The 23,600-nt window shown below is 43.1% G+C and overlaps 1 protein-coding gene across 9 annotated transcripts in view; it reads right to left on the bottom strand.

The window, feature by feature from the left end:
• TTBK1 (tau tubulin kinase 1) overlaps positions 1 to 23,600 on the bottom strand; it is a 103,382-nt gene that overhangs the window by 16,580 nt on the left and 63,202 nt on the right. For all 9 annotated transcript variants that reach the window (XM_027453547.3, XM_038176969.2, XM_038176967.2 and 6 more), the window contains 2 exons: positions 21,291 to 21,466; positions 17,947 to 18,505 (listed from right to left, as the gene is read on the bottom strand). In XM_027453547.3, coding sequence (XP_027309348.3) covers positions 17,947 to 18,505; positions 21,291 to 21,466 — 735 coding nt within the window. The remainder of the gene's footprint in view (positions 1 to 17,946; positions 18,506 to 21,290; positions 21,467 to 23,600) is intronic.

A 23,600-nucleotide genomic window follows, 5' to 3' on the forward strand; every position in this document is an offset into this window, starting at 1 on the left:
GCCAGCTGTGCCATCCGATCCAGACACCATGAAGATCCTTTTATCCAGATTCTTTCTTTGCAACAGTCTTTTGAGGACTGGGCTGCGTGCAAAGTGGCCCATTACCAGCACAGAACCGCTTGGGTAAGGCGTGACCACGCACGGCCATTCACACTCCGCAGGCGGGCCGTGAACACACACAGAACATACACACAATCAGAAATGGAAGCTCCAGCAAAAAGCACCCCAACACCACCCCGGGGACAGGGGTGAAATCAGGGAGCACATCTGGCTTACTTTGGTCAGCCTCTCCAGACACTGTCATCTCCTCCAGTCACTCTGGGGAGGGCTGGCAACTACAATGGAAGCAGGTCAAGAAAAACACCCCCTGTTCTCAAGCTGAGAAATATCTGGGGCAATTTATTCACTATAAACACCAACAGGAGTTGAGGGATTTGCAAATCGTTCATGATTTTCAAGGCTTCAGGCCTTGTCTGCTAGGAAATGAAATTTTATTTTCTTCAGCTAGCCTCTTGAAGCCCATCTGCTACTGCAAAGCTGAGCTAGACACATACATGATAGCTATCTCCCAGTAGTCCTTTCCCATTTGTCCTCAAAGGAAAAAGAGAAAATACAAACCAAAATAACAGGTTTTCTCTTGAACACATTGGGATAAAAGAACCCTTTCTTATTCAGTGTGAGAGTCTCAAAATGACCTCACTCCGGATAAAGTTCTGACAGTGGTGTGAATAAATCTCCACTGACAACCATTAATAAAATGTCCCATTCATCTAACCCAGTAGTTTATCTATAATAAAAATAAATTAGGTCATCACCGCAGTATTATGTGGCTGTAATGCTAACATGGCCGGACACCACAGAGACCCCATATAGCCTAAAGGAAGAGATGCGAGACCCCCTGGACAAACACAGTGGGTACCTTTCATCAATCCATCCAGATGAGCAATACAAAATCTCCTTATGTTTTCAAGAATAATCTTAAATTCAACATATAAATACCATGGAAGATTATTTCATGGAGTTGTGAGAAGGAAGGACATTAGAAAACAGGAAAAGGACCACATATCTTTCCGTGCTTTCTGATCTTCAAACTCACAGTGCATCCTATTGTTGAGCTATCTGACAATACAGGACTAAACTAACAATGGTTATATTTCTTTCCCTAGTTTATTTACATAGAATCACAGCACCAGACTCAAATAGTGCATTTTTGCATGAGAGAACAAGTGAAGATCCTGGTAATTTGCCTTCAAAGAAATGCCTCAGTAATATTTGTTATATTTGGTACATAGGGTTCTACCATCCCGACTGTTTCCAGATCATGAAATAATATACTGCCTCCTGAAAATCTCTCTCTGAAATCAAACTCTCACGTCTGACTTCAATATAACATGTTCTGAAAAGGCTTTATGTGCTGCTGGCTTCATCCAGCGGTCCCTGCACATCAAACAGCAGAGCAGTGACTCACAGCAAAAATAAAGCACTTTGGGGATCTTTTGGGTTAAGAGGCCATAGGAAGGTATGAGTACTGTGACTGCTAAGTATTGTTTCTGAATTAACTCTGGGAAGGTTGAATTGAAGCATTTTTCCTGGCTTTGTATCTGACAGGAGAAGGCTTCTACTGCAAAAATAAATAAATAAATATCAAAACTCTCAGAAGAAGCTGCGCACTGTGGGGCTGTGTAGTCAGTGATAGTGGTACCAAGGCCTGGCGATGTTACTAAACTAAAGACAAATGAGGTAGATAAACACTCCAAAGTGAACTCTTTGGAAGAAAGGTTTGAAGCACGGGGCACAGACATCTCCCAAACAGCACTTGTTTTGTTTCTCATCTCCAAGTGCTCACAACTTGGAGAAGATAGAAAAGAAAGTGTGTGCTAACTGGCTTTAGAGTCGTCTTTGGAAATGAAATGCCGCCCAACTATCGAAGAGTCAGTCAAACTCTCTGCTGCGCGAGCAGCTTAAGGAAACTGCTGAGGAGAGCTTTGCTTGTTATCGCCGATCAGTCTGAAACAGCATGACTCTTTCCAGAAGACCTACGTGCAAAAAATAGATCTAAGACTGAAGTTTTTCAGCTCAAAAAGGACGAAAGGTTGTTGACAGGTTCTTGAAGGCACTCTGCCTTCTCATCTAACACTCAAGTCTGACTGACGCAGAAGCTGCTGGGGAGAGCTAGGTGCCACACAGGATCACAGAAGAAACACGGAACTTGTTTAAAACAAACAGATAGATGCTTTGATGGCCTAATACCACTGGCACAGCCTAGAAAAGGGAAGAAATGTCACTAGATATGCCAAACTGAGGAATACCAATCCTCAAGTGGAAAATCCACCACGCCTGTGATACTTCCAGATGAGATAAGCAATGAGAGGAAACACCAGTGAGCTGAAGTCCAGAATTAATAAACCGAGTGTCAGCTCTATTGCACTTTAGATTCTCCTGTCCTGGCTGCTTGCAATATTCTATATATTTCTATTTTTATTTGGATCACTGCTCCAGTCCCAGGCTGGGGAGTGGGGACAGACAGTTTCATCAGCCCAGAAAACATCCAGTTGGAAGAGCTCGTACTTTGAAGAATTTGCAACTGGAGCTGAGAAATTTTCTCACTCATAGAGACCCAGGCACCTATTTAAATAAAACCTAGAGACATGCCAACAACAATAAAACTGGTGCTTCACCAGCTATTTATATGGTTTGTAATCACAGATGGTAGCTGTGTCTTAAAAGAAAGTGTATTGCCAGCTTCCTAAATTTAGCTGTTCGTGTACATAATAATTTGGGGGAGTTTGCTAAATCCCAAGGATTCCAGGATTTGAAACTTGTTAAGTTCTGTCCTGAAATTGGAGGGTATTTTGTATTATCTCTGAAATCAAGCTGCCTTCAACCAATAAGTTCACTGTTCTTCGCACAGACTCCAGGTAGAGCTGAGACTGCCCCGAGTGCCAACATGTGCCAGGGGTCTGGCGAATGTGTGGAGTGGGGGACACACTGGAAACTGGGGAGTAAAAAGAAGTTTTTCCTATGGGGAAGAAATAGGACAGGCAATGGATAACAAAGAGGCAACTGGATCCAGGAAAGTTTCTTAAAAGGTGAGGTAAAAATGAAGATGTTCTTCCTGTCACTGTGTGTACGCTGTGCATGAAACCCACCAAGATCTCGGGCCTACCACTGAACGCTGGCTTTCTTGCATCCAGATTCAGAGTTGAACACGAATTCGGTGGCACCTCAGCAGCAACATCTGATGCTGATGGAGCAATGGAAGGGATCCCAGAGAAGATCCTAGGGTTGGCAACCTTATCTCCATCCAGTCTGGAGGCCAGCTGCCCAAGTACAGCTTCTTCATCCCAGGCTAGGGAGGTGGCAACTACCAACACCCATCACAGCTCAGACGAGTACCTAGTAACTGACAGCTTCCTAAACTCTTCTCAAAAGTCATTTGGACACGGGAGGTGGGAGATGGGTTGATTTACTAACTAACTAAATAAACTAACTTAACTAAAAGAAAAGAGCTGAAGGAAAGACCTTCCCTTGGAGTCAACATCTGAGATGCGGAAAGGAAAGCACCAGTCCTGAATGCGGTCCCTAGGGACCACAAGGATGCTTAGCCCAACAAATACTTTTGGACCAGTCTGTCACTTGCAAAGCAATAATCTTGCAGCAGCCTTGACCACCACAATGGCCAGGTTCAGACCCACAACAAAGAGAAATAGTGGAAGAGCAAGAGATACTTTTCTTCATGAAGAGGTAGCACAGGGATGGGATTGCATCACCCATATGGCTGTCTTACAGGACATTCCTATCTTACTTTCTATCATTACTGTAACAAAAGGGACTTCAAACAGTGAAAGAGGTGATGCAGCATAACTCTTCCACTTACTTGTCCCCTCAACACTGGCAAAAAAAAAACAAAACACAAAAAAAACACACACAAAAAAAAAAACACATACAAATGGTGGACAAAGTCAGGGTCACACCAGGGACTTTGTCGACATGGGTATATTAACAGGATCCTCCTAACACAGGCACACTGCATTAGGTGCAAAATTGCACCTTTGTTAGTACAGCTTATTGTCAGTCAACCCACTCCCACCAAAACATTTTCCATTGAAAGTGAATTTGTGGTGGTGTAAGTGCATTCGCTCTAAGGGTTGTGGCCGGTCAGTCAAGAATTAAAGCTCTTCACCCCATCGCTAGCATAGCTCTGTTGGCAAAAGTGATCCTGCAGTATCATAGAAGGCTTATATATATATATATATACACTATATATATACACTATATATATACACTATATATACATATATATATATATACACATGTATATATATATATATTTTAAACTCAACCACTGGCATTCATTCAATTCCTTGTCATATAAATACCACCAAAGATAAACTTCTCAAACACATTACTGCGCAGCCTGGCATGGCAGGGGGGTGAGCTGCAGGACAAAAAATACTTTCTCCAGTAGCTCTTTACCTGCACTTTTGCTCTGCCAGGAGGAGTGCAGAGCAGTAATTCATCCAAGACTGAGGGACCAGCCAAGGGAGGAATGAGACCGCTGCAGGTACCACCTAGCAGCTCCACTGCCAATTTTTCCTAGCTTAACCCAAGCATATATAGTAACATTTCCACAAATATATGACATCTCATTAGCTCCTTCCTGTGGGAAGCAGGCTGGGAAGAGAGTGATAAATTGGAAACATCTCCCATTCTGCATTGAAAGAAAGTGAAAGGAGCCAAGGGACCAAGATAGAAAAAGATGGATTTTTCAAGTAGATAAAATTGATGTGCATTTGCTCACTGAAGTAGAGCATGAGATCCTAATGACAGCTACCTGTCCTGATGCTAGTGAATTCTGCATCACAAAGAAATAGCAAATGCTCACTTCAATCCTCGTTTTGGATTCTGAGGAGAACAAGTGCTATGTACAATTGGAAGTAAAAACAAGGACATCTCTTTCAGGAAGCAAGCCCTGGTTTTGGGCCCTTCAGATGAACAAAAGTAAAAGGAAAACTAACAATGGGAAAAAGCTTTTCAGCCCCTAGCCCAATAAACATTTGTTGGTATTGGCTGCCCACCATCACTTTTTTTTTCTCTGCTCCCTCTGCCAGAGCTCAGTTGTGCAAATGGACAGTGAACCCAAACATGAAATTAATCAAGCTAAAAGAAACCACAACTTTCCTTCTCACTGCGTAAGTCCTTGCAGCCACATGAACACCAGCACTGGCACAGGGGAAACAACTAAAAGGGATAAATGGGATGAAGTGGGGATAGGAGGGTACTTCTTAGGGAATTGGCACTTCTGTTCCCTTTACTTGGCCATAAAAATACAGACTGCAATGGAAAATGGCTGCTTGCCACTTCCTTTGAGCTTTCCAGTTGTTGGTTGTTTTTCTTTTGTTTTGACAACTCAATTTTGGATGTATTTACATTTATAACTGCAATCATTACAAATGTAATACAATAATTGCAATATAAATGTAATCTGAAAAGGGTTTTCAGAACTGCACTGTAACATTCTTCAGTATTTCAGTATTAATTTATTACATTTCCATAAATATAAAAAGAGAGCTATTTTCACATTTCTTTAATTTGCCAACTGTTCCTCGATAATATGTGGATTCCACAGAAATTATTACAGCATTAGATGAAGTTGTTAAAAAAATATGCAAATTGACTATTTTAATACTCTTTTCATGCTACTGCAACATCAAGATTTTACTCTTTAGCACCAGTTAATTTGTTCAGAATTAAATTTTAAAAGCCATATGGAGCAATCCGCGCATGAAATAGAACTCCCCATAAAACCCAGGCCACAGCAACCTGTCCAATGATTCTAGTACACAGCTCAAATTTGATGGTTTAACAGGACTGATTTAGATATAAAACTTCCATCTTAGAGACTCTGAACAGGGAAGAATTCAGTGTATTTTTAGAGTGTGTCACCAACCCATGCCTTTAAAATCAACATCTTACTTCTAGTCTGACTTTTGTTATTTTATCTTCCAGACCCACACCTTTGCCTGGCAGATTAAAAACCCATCTTTCTCTCTTCAGGCAGGTATTCCTAACAGTGATCACGTCACTTTTTAGTTTTGTCTTTAATGTCAGACTGCATTTCTTCAAGCTCATTCTAAAAGACAGACTTTACAGAATCAAATAACTCTTGTATTACTTCTCTCTTATCAGGTTTTGAAAATCTTATTAAAAAATTTCCATACAAGACTTGGATTCAATGCCTGGTATTGATCTCACCAGTACAGAAGATCTCCCCTCTTCTCATACCTTAATTTTCCTGCTGATACATCAAAGAAGTGCTCCCTCTCCCCACCTCCCATAATAGCATAATGAGAACTCACATGGAGCTAATTATTTCTGCCAAATCCCATGTCACTTTGGGAGACAGCACCTCCGAGGGCACAGTTTCACCCACTCTGTGCCTGTGACCTATATTCTTCATACTCTGAAACACAGCCTTGTTCCTGGGTGGATGCAGTAATTAGTCTGAATGCAAGCAGCTTATCAAGCAATCCAGATCCTTCTGCGGAGCTGGCCTGCTAGCATACTTTTACCAAGCCACCCATCTTCCTCTCACTGCAAACCTTCTCTCCCATGATTTTCTTTTTTCTTCTTGGCAGCCACTAAAGGCATGGAACAGTGCTGAGCTAAGGTCAGAAAATCAGAAATCCTAATGAGAAACATCCTTGCTTGTAAGAGATACCAGTATGTACATATTTTTTTGTTTGGTTAGTTGGTTTAAAATTTATTAAAGATTTTAATTAGAAAAGAGTCTTATTGAGGTCTGTATAAATCAACTATATCAATCAGATTTTTGAACTTATCAGAATAGTTCTATATATAGCCATGATGAATAGCATTAGATAGATTACTGCCCTCTAAACTTTTATGTACAAAGCTACATAATGACTAGTAGTTTTTTTTTTTCTTTTTTCTGAAAGTGGCAAGTTAGTTTATTTAAAAATAGAGTTTATAAATTATAGTGATCTTGTTTGCCCCCTTTTTTCACTGGCAAAACTAAAGTTTGTTTTATTTATACAAACTTTTGTTCCTAAAATTGGCCTTGAAAAGTGAACATCAGTGTTTTGGAAACTATAAACAAAAAATTATTAAGAGCTACTGATTTTAAATCTCTTTCTTTCATAAACTCTATTTTTCTCTGGAACCTGCTGTTCCAGTAAAGTCAACTCTATTGAATGTGGAAAAAAAAACAAAATCAGAACAGAGTTTACTTTAGGAAATCATCATCTCTCATGTCACTTTGAGAAAAGCAAAGCCTTGCTCTTTCTGGTTTCTACCCTTCATGAGAAAAGAACTGCTAGCTAGTATTAGGCTACTCCTTACTCCAGCCTATGCATCTCTGGAGATGCCTGGTGCTCTTTTGTAAAAATAAAACTGGTAAGCAAATTGCAGATAATTTTTTTTTAATTTTTTTACTGGGCAGTAAAGTGTCCTGTTCACTGACATTCTTGGTGCAAATCAAAATAAATTAATGCCACTGACTCAAAAATGACTGTGGGAAGAGATTGGCTGTACCTACGCAAATCTTCTCAAGCAGTGTGTGTTGCCTCCTCCACCCCCATCTCCACACTCACTGGGATGCTCTGTGGGCAGGCAGGAGGCAACACACAGCCTGCCTTAGCAGGTGCAGTGGCATGCTGAACCACCGGGCCAGTATGAGCTCTGAAAGAACCATTTCACCCTGTCAAAGGTTGCTATTTTAAGCTTGCTTATGCAAGGGTGAATCTGATAATAAGGGAACTTCAGGCAGGGCAGATAAACCTACAGAAATCGGTGTTTGAAAGGAAGCATTCACTCTAACTCAACTGGAAACATCCTACCTACACAGCAAGAGATTTGTGTCACAAGTCATTAGCTTCCTCTCAACAGCCATACCTATCACACACCATTTTCATAGCTGTCTGAGACTTCCACATACTTGCAAGCTGGGCTTACATATTTTCCTTTGGACTCACACTTTCCTGAAGCCCCAAGCACCATCAGTGACCCCCCCTCCTTTAAGCTTAACATCCATACTGCCTCTTCTCCCAGAAGCCCGGACCAAAGGCTCAGTTCAATTAAAAAAAACAGTTACAACATTCACTTAACTACGGGTCTTCATACAGTTTGGTATTTCACACTGCAGCCATACTGAGAAGGACAATATATCCCTGCAAAATTGGGAAATAAGGGTATTTATGACAATTTTAAATAAATTTGACCTCCCTTTGCCTCTGAGATTCAAGTTTTAGACAAGGGCTCTAGGGGCTCTGTATACCACCACCGAGGCCAGTTTATTTCTAAAGTGAGATCTATTATCACAGGCATTTCCAAGCAAGGCCAAGAAGCAAGGCTGCTCTGCCATTGAAAAGCTGCAGGTGCCTAAAATTTTTGGAATTTAGAAATAGCACAATATACAGCTGGATCAGTAAGAAAATTCTTGCTATCCAACTCTTGACAGTCGGTGCCTTTGGGCAGAAGGCAGGGATGTTTGGAGCAGCTTAGGAGTGGAGAGCAGACAAACAGGTCCACCGTCAGGTAACAGAGGCAAAGCCAGAGAGACAGAACAATGTGGTCACTGTATGGAAACAAAACCACGAGAAAAGCACGGGGATTTCCAAAGCAACAAAGAGATACATGATCGTAACTCCACAAGAGGGACAAATCCTGAGGTCCTGCCTCAGGTGAGCTTCTAGTGGGAGTCAGCCTAGGCCTAGATGGAGTAAAACCTCCTAGAGATGTGGCCTGGTGTAAGATACCAACAAAGATGCTTGAACTGATTTGCGTGGGGAAGGTAACGCTTGCCGATACCTCCACGGTCTCTTCACTCCAGTCATAATTTGACGATGTTTGTGGCTTGATTGCACGTGTTCAGTGAGGCAGCCCTGCACTTCCTACCCCAAGGCTGCAGGACACACAAGCGAGTCTCTGAGATGAGCCCTGGCATCCACCTCTGTAACACGTTACACGTTCACCATGTGCATTCTCATCTTCGGCCGTGCTGCAGCCCCTTGCACAGGTTGCTGGGAGGTTTAGAAAGGCAGATGTTTTCAGTCTGTACGGGGTCTGGTTGCGGGGGCTTTGGAAGTTACAGTACCTTAGGCCAGTGTTGTCTGGGATTCAATATTGCATTAAGTGGTGACACATTGTGGGCAGGTGGGCTCTATTATTGCATTATGGAGGCTGCTGCTTCCCTGAACAGGCTATGTTTTGTGTGTGAAGCGGGCCCACACCTGCTGGAGCTGGGACCTGGAAATGCGGAGGACGGAAGGCATGAGTCTGTGGTTTCCTGCCGTGGGGGGCATGTGCCTGCGGTGGGGCATGCGCACGGGGCTGCTCTCCGCTGAACGGCTGCGCTGTATGAAAGTGCCACCAACGTGAGGGTAGTGTTCTGTCTCCAGGGTTGAGGAGGAGAAAACGGAGGACGCCAGTCTTCTCAGGGGGCTGTACCTCGGGAGGGAGTGCTGAGAAGGCCTGTCCTCCTCCAACTGAAAAAGACCAAGAAGAGTGGAGGAAAAGGTGTCAGGCAAAGACTTGACTCGCCCCTGGTTTGTGATGCGCATGCTGCAGACATCTTCGCCGGCGGATGAGAAATGCTTTTGGTCTACACTCTGTCTTTATAAATTGCTCTACACTCTGTGTTCATAAATTCCCAGGGGTCCTAGGAGCACCACGGGAGCCTGCAGTTACGGGGGGCCTGGCATACTCTCCCCAGCCACATGCGAACACGAGCGACACCAGGAGTGTCAGGCTCTGCTATGTCAGTCCCCTCCTCTAGCTACGGAGAAGTGTCTCTTCAGGACACAGGCCTCACTTCTCTAGCATCACTTATCTTGACAGGTCATTAGGCTACTCATACATATTGCATACAGGTAACAGTCAAACTCTGAACGCACTTGGAAACCGTGTCTACAAGAGAAAAGGTGAAACACCTGGCGCTAAAATAATTATACGTACTGAAAAGTGAGGGATTCTCAAGGACTCTTTCAATGAATCTTATTAAAACTTGCTCCGGCTATTTGCAAAGGCAACTTTTGGGGCTGTTAGTGGACTTCCCTTTTTTCATGCTTACATTGCTGACTTCCTGATACACTTCTTTATTCGGTACCTGCAAGGGAAGTGTTAATGCTTCCAGTTTTGGTGAGTGGAGGAAAGCAGCTGCTGGAAAGGCAGGCAGTGTGTAATTATCCTTCACTGAGAAATTCAAAACACAGGAGGGAATGAGGAGAAGATGTACTCTTAGGTCCCTTTTCTGCTTCTGTGATCCTGGAGCAGCCAGGGAAGGGAGGAAGATATAATCACAGAGGACAATGTCTGAGCTTGTGTCATGATGAGATTGCAGTCCCTACTTCCCCTCTATGCTCTGAGTAGATGAGAGGCAGCATAGGGATGGTTTCAGACTCTTCACCCTGAAAATGCTAAACTCTTCCTCCCCTTTCTACCCGTGCTATGAAACTAGTGCTTTCACAGGCATTTGCAAACCTCCATTTCCAAACAGGCCATTTTTCCTGGAATTACATGTTTCCTTTTAAATCCATTCCCTTCCTTGTGCTGCATTTCTTTTCAAGATGTCTCTGCAGTATTTCAAAGTGTATCTGGGAAATGTGAAAAGGTAATACTGCATTTTTGTAAGCCAACATTATTCTACTTAGTTTACTAGAGATGTTGCCCTTGTAAGTCATACAAGGAAACGAGCTGAACTTCATCCAGTCTCGTCTCTTTTCTATCACCTTCAGTATTTTTGCAGTGCTTTGAGGCAGGCATGTTATCTTCATAAGAATCTGCAAACTACTCAGCTTGTGGTGGGCATTAAATGTGAAAAGCAATTATTCACAGTCCTCAATGTACTGTATGTCACTGCACAGATCAGATTGTCAGATAATAATAATGTAATGCTGTCGTTCAGAGTATCTGAAACAAAGAAATTCTAGACAGCAACTCTAATTTCTCTTAAAGACAACCATCTCTTCTTTGCGTAGATGGTATAGGAATTCAGTTTTGGGTATACTGTCTGTAGGCTGCACAAATAAGCACACTGGAATTGTTATAATTACTCTTTGCTCCATATTTGGGCTCAGCATGTTGTGTGATTTCCATTGTAGATATCATACCAACATGGCAAAGTCTTCTCTTCTTTAAGAAAAAAATAATTAAAAAAAAATCACTCCAACTATCGAGATAGCTGGCACAGGACCAAGGACCTTGCCAAGACCATTAAGGGGCAAATTTCAATGCCCTACCAGCAAGCATACTCAGGTATCGCTGCCTCCTGGCTGAAGCTGAGGTTACAGACATGCCACTTTCATTAACTGATGGTTCTAATGCTTGAATTACACAGTCAAAGCTGGAGATGCTGTCCTCCTTTATTCCTTTGCCCTTGGCAGCAATCCGGCTGGATCACACCATCAAGCCTGTCCCGCTCTCTTTGGACAGGAGCAGGATGATACCTCTCACGTGAAGTCCCAGAGAAATGTGGTGCTGACAGAGCTCAATGTATTTAAAAAAAAATATATGAAATGTGATTAGGAATTGAGCTTAAGGTTTTGGTTTTTGTGACCTGCATAAGTACAATGAGCATACATGAGCATTGATTCTCTCATAGTATCCTTTATTCCTAACACATGAAAGGACAGAAATCCAAAACCTAAACAGTGTAAGAGAACAGCTCTACATACGTTATTCTCCATCAACTCACAAGCTCTTCTCTTGTGGAGGGAAGCTGGAGGAGGTAAATGTCAAAGAACCACATCATCTACAACGGGCACCAAGTGCAGCTCGTGGGGAATTAAACTGAGTGTGGAATAGTTGCTGGAGGTGGTTTACTGAGACTAAACCTACATCCACATCTTATGAGAAGGTTCAGCGCTGAGGAAAATCCCAGAGTGAGATGTGGCAGATATGCAAGGAATCTGTTCCATGATAGTTCCCTTGGCAACATAAGCTGCAACCTTAGATATTGGCAACACCACGGGAGCCTGGTGTGCTGACTCTAAGAGAAATAGCACGGAAGGTGGAGAGAAGTGAAGACACCACAGCCAGGCTATGTGGTACCACTGTAGGGATGGGGAACCTGATGGTACTATGGAACTGAAAGACTGCATGGCCAGCCCTGAGCCAACTTGATAACAAAATCACATCTTCTGGGTGAATTTTGCTCATTATCATGTTAAAAAACACCTCCATCCCAAAGGCTACCCACCTCCGTGGTGCAACCACCGCTCACTGGACATGTGTTCTGAATTCCTCTGAGCCTATTCCCTTAAAACAGAAGTGAGAAAATTTCATACCAGTTGTAATGAAGGTATGCATGACTAGAGTCACTCAATCTCCACCTAAAACTAAGAAAATAGGATAAAATGGCTCAAGTGAGGAAAATGTTAGGGAAGATACCATCACAGACAACTCAGGAGGACATTGAAGACTTCTAGGATCAGTCCATGGGCTGAATCTCTCTTCCTCCCATAGTGGCACCTATTGGGTGAGATCCAAACCCTCAGATAAACCAAGTGCTTAGTCATATTCTTGGTATTTGCACATTCTTTGCAGATAGTGTATTTATTGCCGTCAATCCAAAGGAACCTGTACTTCTGTCGCTTTAACAAACTGCACCAGTCATTAATCTACTAGACTGAAGGTGTATTGAACTATTTGTGCATCCGTGATCGTAGTAATTCAATATATTGAATGTGACTGGACTTTAGCGCGGAAATGGGCATTACTCAGAACCTAAGACCAGCCGCAACCTGATATCTGACGACAAGCTGGAACCCAAGGGGGTTTAGGTCCTGCCAAACTTCTTTACCCTTTAATGCAACTCTGAATGAGGGGCAATGGGAGTCTGCCCCCTTTTATGCGAATGCCTGTTGCTCACCACTGAGAAATGGTCCCTCAGGTCCGCTTCCGAGTAGCCCACAGACATTATTGTAGAATTAAAGAATATCCCAAGTTGGAATGGATCATCAAGTCCAAATTCTTGGTTCCCAAAGAACCACCCCAAAAAAATCAGACCATGTGTTTGAGAGCATTGTCCAAACGCTTCTTGAACTCTGGCAGCTCGGTGCTGTGACCACTGCCCTGGGGAGCTTGCCCCAGTGCCCAACCACCTTCTCAGTAAAGAACCTTTTCCTGATATCATTGCTGTAGAAGGGAAAGGAAACTAAGAAGCCCAACACCTTTTTATACCTCATTTCCCCTGCTGCCTTCTTCCCCTGGCCTACCTGCTCTGCCCCCAAAGATACCATGCAACGCGGTGACTGCAGCATCCCTCAAATGAGGCAGTGATGGGGTTCAGGAGCATGGGGGCACTTGGGAGATCGCAAGGACTCAATACCAAAACAGGGATTTTTTTCTTGGCTCACTGAGGGTCTCAGCACAGCTTTTCACAGAATAAACTGGGTGATCATAGGTGAAGTTGGACTCCTGGTTGAAGCTGGCCCAGGCAGCTTGTGCAATGTGCTTCTGACTGCCTCCTGTCTTACTCATGGTGTTACCAACACGGGTCTTCATGTTGAGCACACTTGTGTGATCTCTTGGCAGACACCAGTGGTGGGTTATGGCTGAGAACAGTTCCTAATCTTCACAACTGCTGACTTCCCAGGGTTAAGACATGGACAATTTTAAATAAGTTCAGGTGTGGTACTCTCCTGGCTGTGGGAGGCTGGCTGAAGGAAAAAAGAGGCCTGACAGAACCAAGGGGGATTTTTTTAAAGAATGATTCTAACAACACGCCTACATTGGTGAGGAAATGTACCAGTGGCCCTTACTTTGAGACCTTTATTAAAGGACGAAATCCTGGGAGATGGGCCTGCAAGACACAGTGTAAGCAAAGTGCTCTATGAACTCTGCAGAACATATCCAAGAATAGGTAAGGAAGAGTTAATATGACCTCCCAGCACTGCTTCACCTTTTTTGTGGTTTTTAGATAGCATATCATTTAGGCAGGCAAGTCTCGAAACATTTTGTATAATGCCAATTGTACTAGCAGCAAAAGAGACTCGGAGTCCACAAGTACTCGTGTGCAGCCCTATAGACAGAAGTAATGGCTAAAATTTATAAATGCGTGAATGACTGTATTTCTTCCCATTGAAGAAGGCAGAAGTAAGTTGCTGTCTCTGTCATGTGTCAGTGAATTTATTCAGCATATTTAAGAACTTATCAAATTTTAAATGATATTGCTAGGTGTGGATGTAACTGCTTTCCAACAGTAACAGAAACCCTACACCAGGATTAATACGTAAACAGAAATGCTGGTTCAAGATTATTACTTTTTTTTCCACATTTTTAGCTATTTCTACAGCTTCATCTGCATGTTAGTGCATAAACCCAAGCAGAGATCTGTTACTACATTATGAAAATACATATATTAAAGTAAATCCTAAAAGCTCTGTTAGGTTGCCGTGTGCTCAGTGCTGCACCGAGCAGAGCACAGACAGAAGGCCTTGAACTGGACACCGTTTTGTGACAAAACTTTTCTCCCTCTGTACCAGGGTTTCCCATCAATCTACACACCATTGCAGCTGTCTTATTGTCATCTGAAACTAGAAGATATCTAATATATGAGAAAATCCAAGCCAGAAACTCTCCCAAGCTATTCAAGGCCTTTTCTATACTTCACTTTCCCCACAACGGCATCCATTCATACTGTGCTCTGCCTGATACCCACACCCACAAGGGCACCACCTTCTCTCACCCGTGCAGTACAGCATCCTTTTCTCAGCAGTTTCAGATATTTGAACAAACATCTGAGCCCTAGATGAGTATAACTCAGGAACCACACGCTGGTCAGCTTGGGAAGGTCATGGCGTTTGTCCTCCTGGAAGTCATTTCCAAACGTATTAAGGAGAAGAAGGTGATTGTGAGACATCAGCATGGATATTTGAAGACAAAGTCATGCCTAATGAACGTGATAGCTTTCTGTGATTATCTGACTGGCTTGGTGGGTGAGGGGGGAGAAGAGAGGATGTTGCTTATCTCATCTTCAGTAAGGCTTTTGACACTGTCTCTCATGACAAGCTCACAGACAAACTGATGAAATATGGGCCAGATAAGTGGACAGTGGGTTGGACTGAAAATTGTCTGAACAGACAGGCTCAAAATGTGCTCAGGGGCACAAAGTCCAGCTAGAGGCCAGTCACTAGAGGTGTAACCCAGGGGATGATACTGGGGCCACTCTGCTCAGCTCCGGTGACGCCACACCTGGAGTGCTGGGTCCAGTTCTGGGCTCCCCAGTATGAGAGAGACATGGACATACTGGAAAGAGTCTAGTGAGGGGCCACAAGGATGATGAAAGGACTGCAGCATTTCTCATAGGAGCAGAGGCTGAGAGAACTGGGCCTATTTATCCTGCAGAAGAGAAGGCTTCTTATAAATGTATATAAATACATGATGGAAAAAAGAGGATGGATCCACATTCTTCTTAGTGGTGCCCAGTGAAAGGCCAAGAGGAAATGGACAGAAATTGGAATACGGGAAATTCAGTTTAAACAGAAGGCTTTTGTTTGTTCGTTCTTTAACAATAAAGGGGACTGAACACTGGGACAGGCTTCCCAGAGGCCTGTGGAGTCTCCATCCTCATAGATATTCTGGACTGGTCACAGCCCTGAGCAACCTTCTAGTTGACCCAACCTGGAGCAGAGGGACTGGATGACCTCTAGAGGTCCATTCCAACCTCAACCATGCTGTGATTCTGTAATAACTGAGAGGTCACTTTTTGCCAGAAGTGGCTTATATACGGGAGCAACAAAAGAAAGCATGAGAGTAGGGATTACCCTTTTGCTCTCAGTCAGTATTCTACTGACATCAGTGAATGATCACCAGTTTTAGGGAGACCAGAAAGAGGTCCCAAATCCACACAACATGACCCATTATCTTAGCCACGGTAGTTCTGCATTTAGTGGCATTTTCACTTATCTTAAAGGCCCAGATTATGTTCACAGATGAGGAAGATTCACACACACATACTGTCTAATCACAGTTTCATACAAACCCAGAGGAAGCTCAAGACGGAGCTGCAGGAAACATATGTCATTGCCAGTCAGGCCTTCAGTATTTTCATTAGTGAAGCCCTTGGGCAACTGTTTACAACCCTCATTAAAATGCTGGTCCTAATCAACTGTCTCTCCATCTCTGCATACCAAAGGACAGCCTTTGGCTTTCCTTTATGCACCAAGTTATTTTTCCTTTGACTATTAGCAGTTGGTTTTGTGGCAAAATGGAAAAATACAAGTCATTTTGAAGCTGTGTGCAGAGAGTCAACCGATGGATCCAGACATCAAAGGAAGCACAAGCAAACCCCAGCCACTCAAGCAAGTTCAGCGTTGATCCAACTACAAAAAACGCTAAGCCTAGAAAAAACTAAAGGGTGTTTCAGAACAGAAGAGCAAAGAAATCACAGTCTGCTGGAGAACCAGGGATGTCTGATACATTAATGGTGATCACCCACAATCACATTATCTTTATTTAATGACAGGAAATGATTTTTCCTTTGTTGCCTGCTATGGTAACCTTTTTTTTATTTAAGTCACCCCATGCAGTGATAAGCAGCCTTCATACTGCATCATACCGAGCTCCCTCAGTTGTTTCATATAGAAGTATTATTACTTGCTATGCTTGCTCCAGCCTTCTGTAGTCACACTAAATATGTCAGTAAGCATCCCTGCTGGTTACCAGCTGGTTCTTACCATGTTCATCACATCTTGCATTGACCAGCCTAGTAAGCGTACAGAACAAATTCACACACAGACCCTTTCAACTCTGATGGTCCTGCCTAAGCAGCCTCTAGATACCTGGGGCATTCCATACATTGGCTTTATACAGCAAACACCTCCACTTTTTTTCTTCTTTTCTCTCTGGCATCCAGAGAAGAGAAGAATCTGGGCAGGGTCTGCACAGAAGGATCCAATACAGTGAACACTTGCTTAGAGAACAAGCTCAAGAGGGAATGGGAGACAGAGCTACCATCTTCCAGAAGGGAACAAGAAGACTGCACAAGCACCTGCCATAGTAGGGTATTAGGGTGCATGTAACCTGAGACTTGCCTGCTGTTTCCTGCACTTATGGACTGCACATGCATGATATATTTTCACTAACATACAAATTTCAGCCCTCAGGAGAACAATCTTATTGCTTCTTGAACAGACTACAGTATAGGGACAGCTTTCTTCATGTCTGAAAAATGAAGATTAGATATAACAAAGGAACTCTGAGCCTAGCAGTATATCATGTTTTTGCAGGTAGTGTAATAAAAGCTACTGCTTCTTACTAATAAATGAACTTCTTTATATCTTCAGAGGATCAAAAGAAAAAAAAAGGCAAAACTGAAAGAAAGAAGTCTTCTACAACTATCTTGAAAACAAACAACACGGTAGCATATGAACATTTCTGTGAGTAAATGCCTGGTAGCAACAATGCCAATCACTGAAGTAAGGCCAATGGGGTGTGTGTATGTGCTGGTTACTCTGAGCTTTTTATTAGGTATTCAAAACAAAGTTTAATTTCAGGGACTTGCTTTATGCTTTGCATTGCTGCAGGCCTACCCATGATGTGTGATTGCATTAGACAGCATTCTCTTGCAATATACTGCTGCTAAGAAACTACGAGGAGAAGGTGTGCTAGCGACACCTCCATACCACTAAGCAGTTATTAACAAATCACTGAGGAACAACAATACAACCAGAACTGTGCTCTCCTCTTGTCTCTGTGCCAAAATGGCTAAAATATCTTAATAAGTGTGTCCTTAGTAGTGGACAACATTACTGGCTATAGGGAGCACCTCTAAGGAGTTCACAACATTTGTAAACACTGGTAGAAAGAGTTTCAATAGAGCACTCATGCTTGGAATCACAGATTTCTCCAGCATGGCTGAGGCTTCCCAAGATGACGACCTTGCTACCCTAGGCAATGAGATACAGACCAGAGCAGGGATCTTACCTGTCTCTGAGGACCAGTAGGTTCAGATTCTCGTCTCCTTTGTCGGATAGCTGGTGCTGAGTGTAGGGGGGAGTGGGCTGGACTTCCTGTCTGCTGTTCGTGTTTACTGTCAGACACTGTTTGAGAAGGTCCTTCATGTCTGTGGGAACTGTCCTCCTCAGTCACAGGCTGCATACCCCGACTTCGCCCATCATGTGTCTTCGGCCTGACTGCAGCATCTGCCCCCAAGCGCCTCCTCTCCTCACCATCTTCAATAGGCCTTAGCTCCTCGGGCTCCTCATCCGTGGTTCCAGAGGTGCTTGGCTCAGCACCTGGGTGAAAGTCCTTCAGCTCTGTCTCCTTATCAATGATAACCCACTCCTTGCTATCGAAGTCCTCCTCCTCTGCAAGTGGCACTGAGCGGAAGGCATTGCTAAGGGCTTCGTGTTCCACCGAAGCAGACACATCCATCCTACCACTTGCCTGCCGGTCAGCTTGGCCAGTGTCAATGGACAGCATCTGGGCTGGCTGCGAGGAGCACACAAGCCGTGATGGAGAGCCAGGTAAATCCATTCGAGACCTGAAGACAGAACAGAAAGCTGTTAAAAATACATTAGGTTTCTGGTTAGAGTTAGGGATCATAAGAGTTGAGAAAAAAACAACTCCATAGTCTTCACTTATTTCTTGCTACACTTCAGAAAGACAGGTTTAGCCAAAAAACATCTAATAGAACCTACAGTGGCATAAAGACATCCCCCCTAAAGTACTTCAGTATGACAGCCAATTCCAGCAACTCTCTTCGTGTAGATGATAGTATTCAAAACAGTTTTCCCCCACAAAACCGATGTATCCTTTGGGCAGTTCTACTGCTTTGTGAAATAAAGTTTCCTCATTGGGAAGTTTTACTCTTTTGTGAAATAAAACCCTAAATCTTTTATCTACCATCTGACTTAACCTTTTTTCTCCTGCGCTCCTATAGACCCTTCAGCTGCACCGTCCTCTCTCTAAGGTGGCCACTGAGGCCTCTAAGGTGGCTATATAAGCTCTTTGAAGAATCTTGGATCCCATTCTGCAGCAGGAATTTGACTGAAATGCTCATAAACCATGGGTGACCTCAAAACGATTTGGAGGAACAGGAAGGAAATACGGCAAGTATCCTTTGACATAGCTGTACAGTGTTCAGTGACTCACAGCCTAAATAGCAGCAACTTATGCAGCCATGCAGAAATACCTCTTAAACAAGCCCTGGAAGCTCCCTGTGCCCCACTGGCCTTGGTATCATCACAGCTGGAAAAGCCAGAGGCACTTCTGTCTTTCTGTTGCACAGCGTTATGGTCCTTGCTTCTCATTTGGCCTGCACCTGCTGCTGGCTTTGCTTCTCTATTCTGTCCTGCCTATCACAGAGGCTGGCAGCTTGTTGCACAGTCAGAATGCCTGCTGCATAGAAAAAGACACCTGCAGTGTTTTTTTACAATAGGATTTCAGCAAGAACCATACAGGAGGCTTACATACTCTTACTGGAAAAATACTTTTGTATGTAACAAAGCATCAGGGGAAACAGAAAAGTGACTGACTGAAGGGTGAGGGTTACTAGGCAAACCTGGGTATCTTTAACACAGTGGAAGGTCAGAGCTGAGAGGGAGAGAATTACAAGTCGAAAAGCAATTTTTGTTGAAGAAAGAGGAATCAGGGAAGGAGGTGAACCACGGGATGATGCAGAGAAAATAGTATGCAAAAACAAAGATCTCAGCATAATCCAACTGATGAATCTGAAAGAAGTAAGGCTGTGTCTGTAAAAGACTTAAAAATAAAGTATATTTTTGTGAATAGAGGAGACTAAATAACGAGGTAAGACTGAAGAGTGCCCCCCCTACACACACACTGTATGTGTAGTACACTGGATTTTAGTGAGGTCTTGTTAAAAAAATAAAAGAAGGTGTCTGGATTTAGCCAATGTCTTCTTCCTTTCCCCAGAAGAAGAGAGACTCCTGGAGTGGCAGAATTTTCTCCAGGAAGCCAGAGGAATTTCCCATCGCTGGGAGTCGTGACTGTGTTGTAAAAAGAAGAAAACAGAATAAAGAGAAAACTGTGTGGCAGAATGGGATTATATTTGCACCATGCTGAGGCAGAGTATGTGGAAGATGAAAAAAATATATTTTAAAAATAGGGGCTGAGGGAAGAGTACAGGAGAAAGGGATGATTCTTGGATAATACACTTTTTCTATGCTAAGTTAGCATGACGCTGAGTAGACAAGAAAGAATGGGAAAAATAAAGGAATTGGTTAAAACCTTTCAGTGAATGTACAGGACTGGTACTGCTGACAATTATAAATGGCTTATTTCCCTGCCTATTTTAAAGAGGACGAGAAAAGAAAGAGGCAGCTAGAACCAAGATTTGTTACTCAAATCCTAAATTATTAACAGCAACACAAACAATCATTCCTGAGTTACAGAAGTATTACAGCTTCCTCCAGACATCCAGAATAAACCAGTATCTAACAAACTGGGGGTAGTGCTAAGGGCTCATCCCCTCTCTCTAGTTCTTTTTGATCCTCCTTCATTTCCAAATTGTGTCTCTTTGAGACTGAGCTTCCTGACTGAAGTCTGTCAGATTTTCTTTGACAAAGAAGAAGTCAGAGAATAAGGCTTGTCTCTTTCCTATCTGTTTTACAGGGGTCATTTCACCAGTAATTTCTGCAATGCCAGCCCATGCCCTGACTTTCGACAGGAAGAGGACAAGAGAGTAACAAGGAGTATGAAGGGGATTACCAACTTCATGGGCCTATGTCTTGTAACACGCATTCCTCAGCACACAATACTTCGTGCAGCTTTTTAAAATTAATTTTATTATTCTTGGCTTGTTCTTAATTTCTTTGCTGTGGATCTGAGATAGTCCTCAAAATCAGGCTTTGCCTTCTGGATGCAATGCATACTTTGCACATGCAAACAAGTGCAATAGTATAGGCTAAAAAATTATTATTATTATTATGGAAAAATAATGAAATAATGAAACTCACCAGATGAGGGTCTGCCAGCTAGCTCTCAGAATACGTGCATCCCTGTACGTATCCTAACAACATCCATTATTCCCCCCCACCTTAGGTCGGCCTTCCCTCTGACAAATATCCCTCCCTCCATCTATGGAGTTATTCCCATCCAGGGACAGGATAAGAATTCCTCCCACTAACTGCTTTTATTAACAGACATGAGCGAACCACCACAAAGATCATAAAGCTGATGTGAGCTGACTCCTCCACTCAGAAATGACCTTTCAGTGCCCAATTATTTAATGATCAGGTTGGCCTCAAAAATCAACCCTCAAGGCACTGCTATGAGCAGTAGGAGGTTACAAAGGGTGAGCAAACCTTCTTTCATGTAGATCTGCTTTGCCATCAGCAGTGGAGAGGCGTTCTGACTCGGGGCTGTTCACACGGCGATATCTTAGGGAGCGCGCTTGCGCAGTAGGGGACTCCGGAGGCACTCGGACTGGGGAGCTGGGGCAGACACCGTTTCTCTGCTCCTCTTCCACCATGCACTGAGTCTGTAGGGGGTAAACACAAAGAACCTCAGAAACTGACCACAGACTTTGATTTCCCATCCTTCGCTGGTGCTCTGTGCTTTCTTCCAGGACACGGTTTCAGCTGCGTTTTCACAACCTACACAAGCAATGCAAGGGACAATATGCCCTGCAACCGTCTAATATGAAAGCAAGGTATGGATTTTAATCGGTTCAAATATTTAACTGCCTTTACAAGATGGCCTTTGCCTTTCAATTACCTTGGAATAACTAATTCAAAGGAGTTATCATGGGTTAAACTAATGCAAACACAAACCCTAACTGCTGACCCTAACTCCAAGGCGTCTAAGAGCCATCTAAGAAAACTGTTATGAAAAATGCATTGTTTGTCTATATTTATCTGTGTAGGGTCCATGCATTATATTACAGCTTGGATGAAGATGATTCAACTAAGCCAACTCCTAATTCCAAAGGTGGTGGGTTTCGTTTGTTTGTTTTTAATTTTGGTCCTCTTTACAAAATCTTCCAGGATACTTACTCAACCACAACATCTCTAAGAGATCTCCACAGACCCAGGGTCAACAGTTTGGAGATGTAGGGACCTGAACATACTTGTAGAGACTTGTGAGCATTGAGTGTTCATAGATCTATGAATACATTTCACATGGCATTAGTGAATTTGATTTTATTTTCATTTATTATTTTTAATTTAGCAACAGACAAAGGAGTAGAAGTAGGTGACTAACACAGCCACCTTCTGCATTCCACTGTGCTGCTTCCTTCTGGAAGAGAAGACCTGTTTAGGCAAAAGCAGAGGGGCAGAATGGCCCAAGGTCTGAAACAGTAGTCTAGGGTTTGCATTCAAACATACTGTGCTGCCAGCCATGCAACATCAGGTACTACGCACTGCGCCTCTGTGGGAGTATGCATGGAGAGTTTTTATCTCATTCTGAAGCATGCCCTAAATTCCCTTGCTCTCTGTTAATGCCAGAGACTCTGAATATAAGCAGGCCTCTCAGTAAAATGTTGCTGATCAAGAAAGCTGCCTTTGTGTGAGTACTGTGTACACAGCCAGTCAATCAGTGTTCATAATTTAGCAGATCTAAATCACTCAGGCTGGGTTTAGAATAAAAAAAACAAGGAGCCTTTGCAGCTAGGGGGAGTGGAGATCTTTCAGGCATTACAGGAACAGCAGAATAGATGACAGCGATTTAATCTGTAATTCATGCAGGCCAAAACATGCAAGAATGGTGGTGACAAATGTGTTTCAGAGAGGAACAAAATACTGACATTGTAAATGTAAGGAAACAGGCAACTTGGTAAGATCCATGAGCAGAAAATTGGGGGAGGGTGCAGGAGAGAAGGAAGAGGCTTCTGAAAAAAATCAGAACAAACATCTTGATCCAGCGGAGGAAGGAGAACCAGGAGGATTTAGAAAGGTCAGTGACAGTGAGCAAGGAAAATGCCCTTAGCACAGAAATGGGAGATGTGGGACAGAAGATCAGAACTGTGTGAACAGAGAAAAAGGATGCTCCCCGATACCTCCTAGCAAGGTATTAGGGAGAAAAAACATGGCAAGATCTACTCATCACCTAAATGCAAAGAGCAGGACAAAGACAGCCAGAGTTAATTCTAGTTCTGTAAGACTAGAAAATGAAGGATGGCAATGCTGGGAATAGAAGAAGGGTGTTTTACACACCAGCTGCCTGTATCATTTTGAAAGACACAAGGGATGCCTGAAATTGCAAGCAGAGGTGAAGCTGTGTCCCTGCAGATTAAGTCTGCAGCCTCTTTTTTTCTCCCTGTGGTGATTGTGACTTAAATGAAAACTGATGCTTTATCAGAGAACAATCAAAGTAAAGAGAACAGCCCTAGAAGAGAGAAAGTACAGGATCAGACTAAAGATAACCCTCGCAGACAGAAAGGCCAGATCTCTTTTGCTTGGGAAAGCACGATGTCCTAGGCTCTGTTTCATATACTGCTGTGTAGCCACGGAGCTTGTCAGATCCAAAGTGCTCATTGCCATGCTGACTCCTCTATCTCCTTTGCCAGTAAACTGACAAGAAATAGCATATCTCTTGGCAGGAGAGTCACCTGGTCATGCTGTGGATGTTGCAGAAACCTCCCTTGCCTCTAGCTGCTGTTACGGCAGAGCTTG

This window comes from Anas platyrhynchos, chromosome 3 (assembly GCF_047663525.1).
Source record: "Anas platyrhynchos isolate ZD024472 breed Pekin duck chromosome 3, IASCAAS_PekinDuck_T2T, whole genome shotgun sequence".
NCBI lineage: Eukaryota > Metazoa > Chordata > Aves > Anseriformes > Anatidae > Anas > Anas platyrhynchos.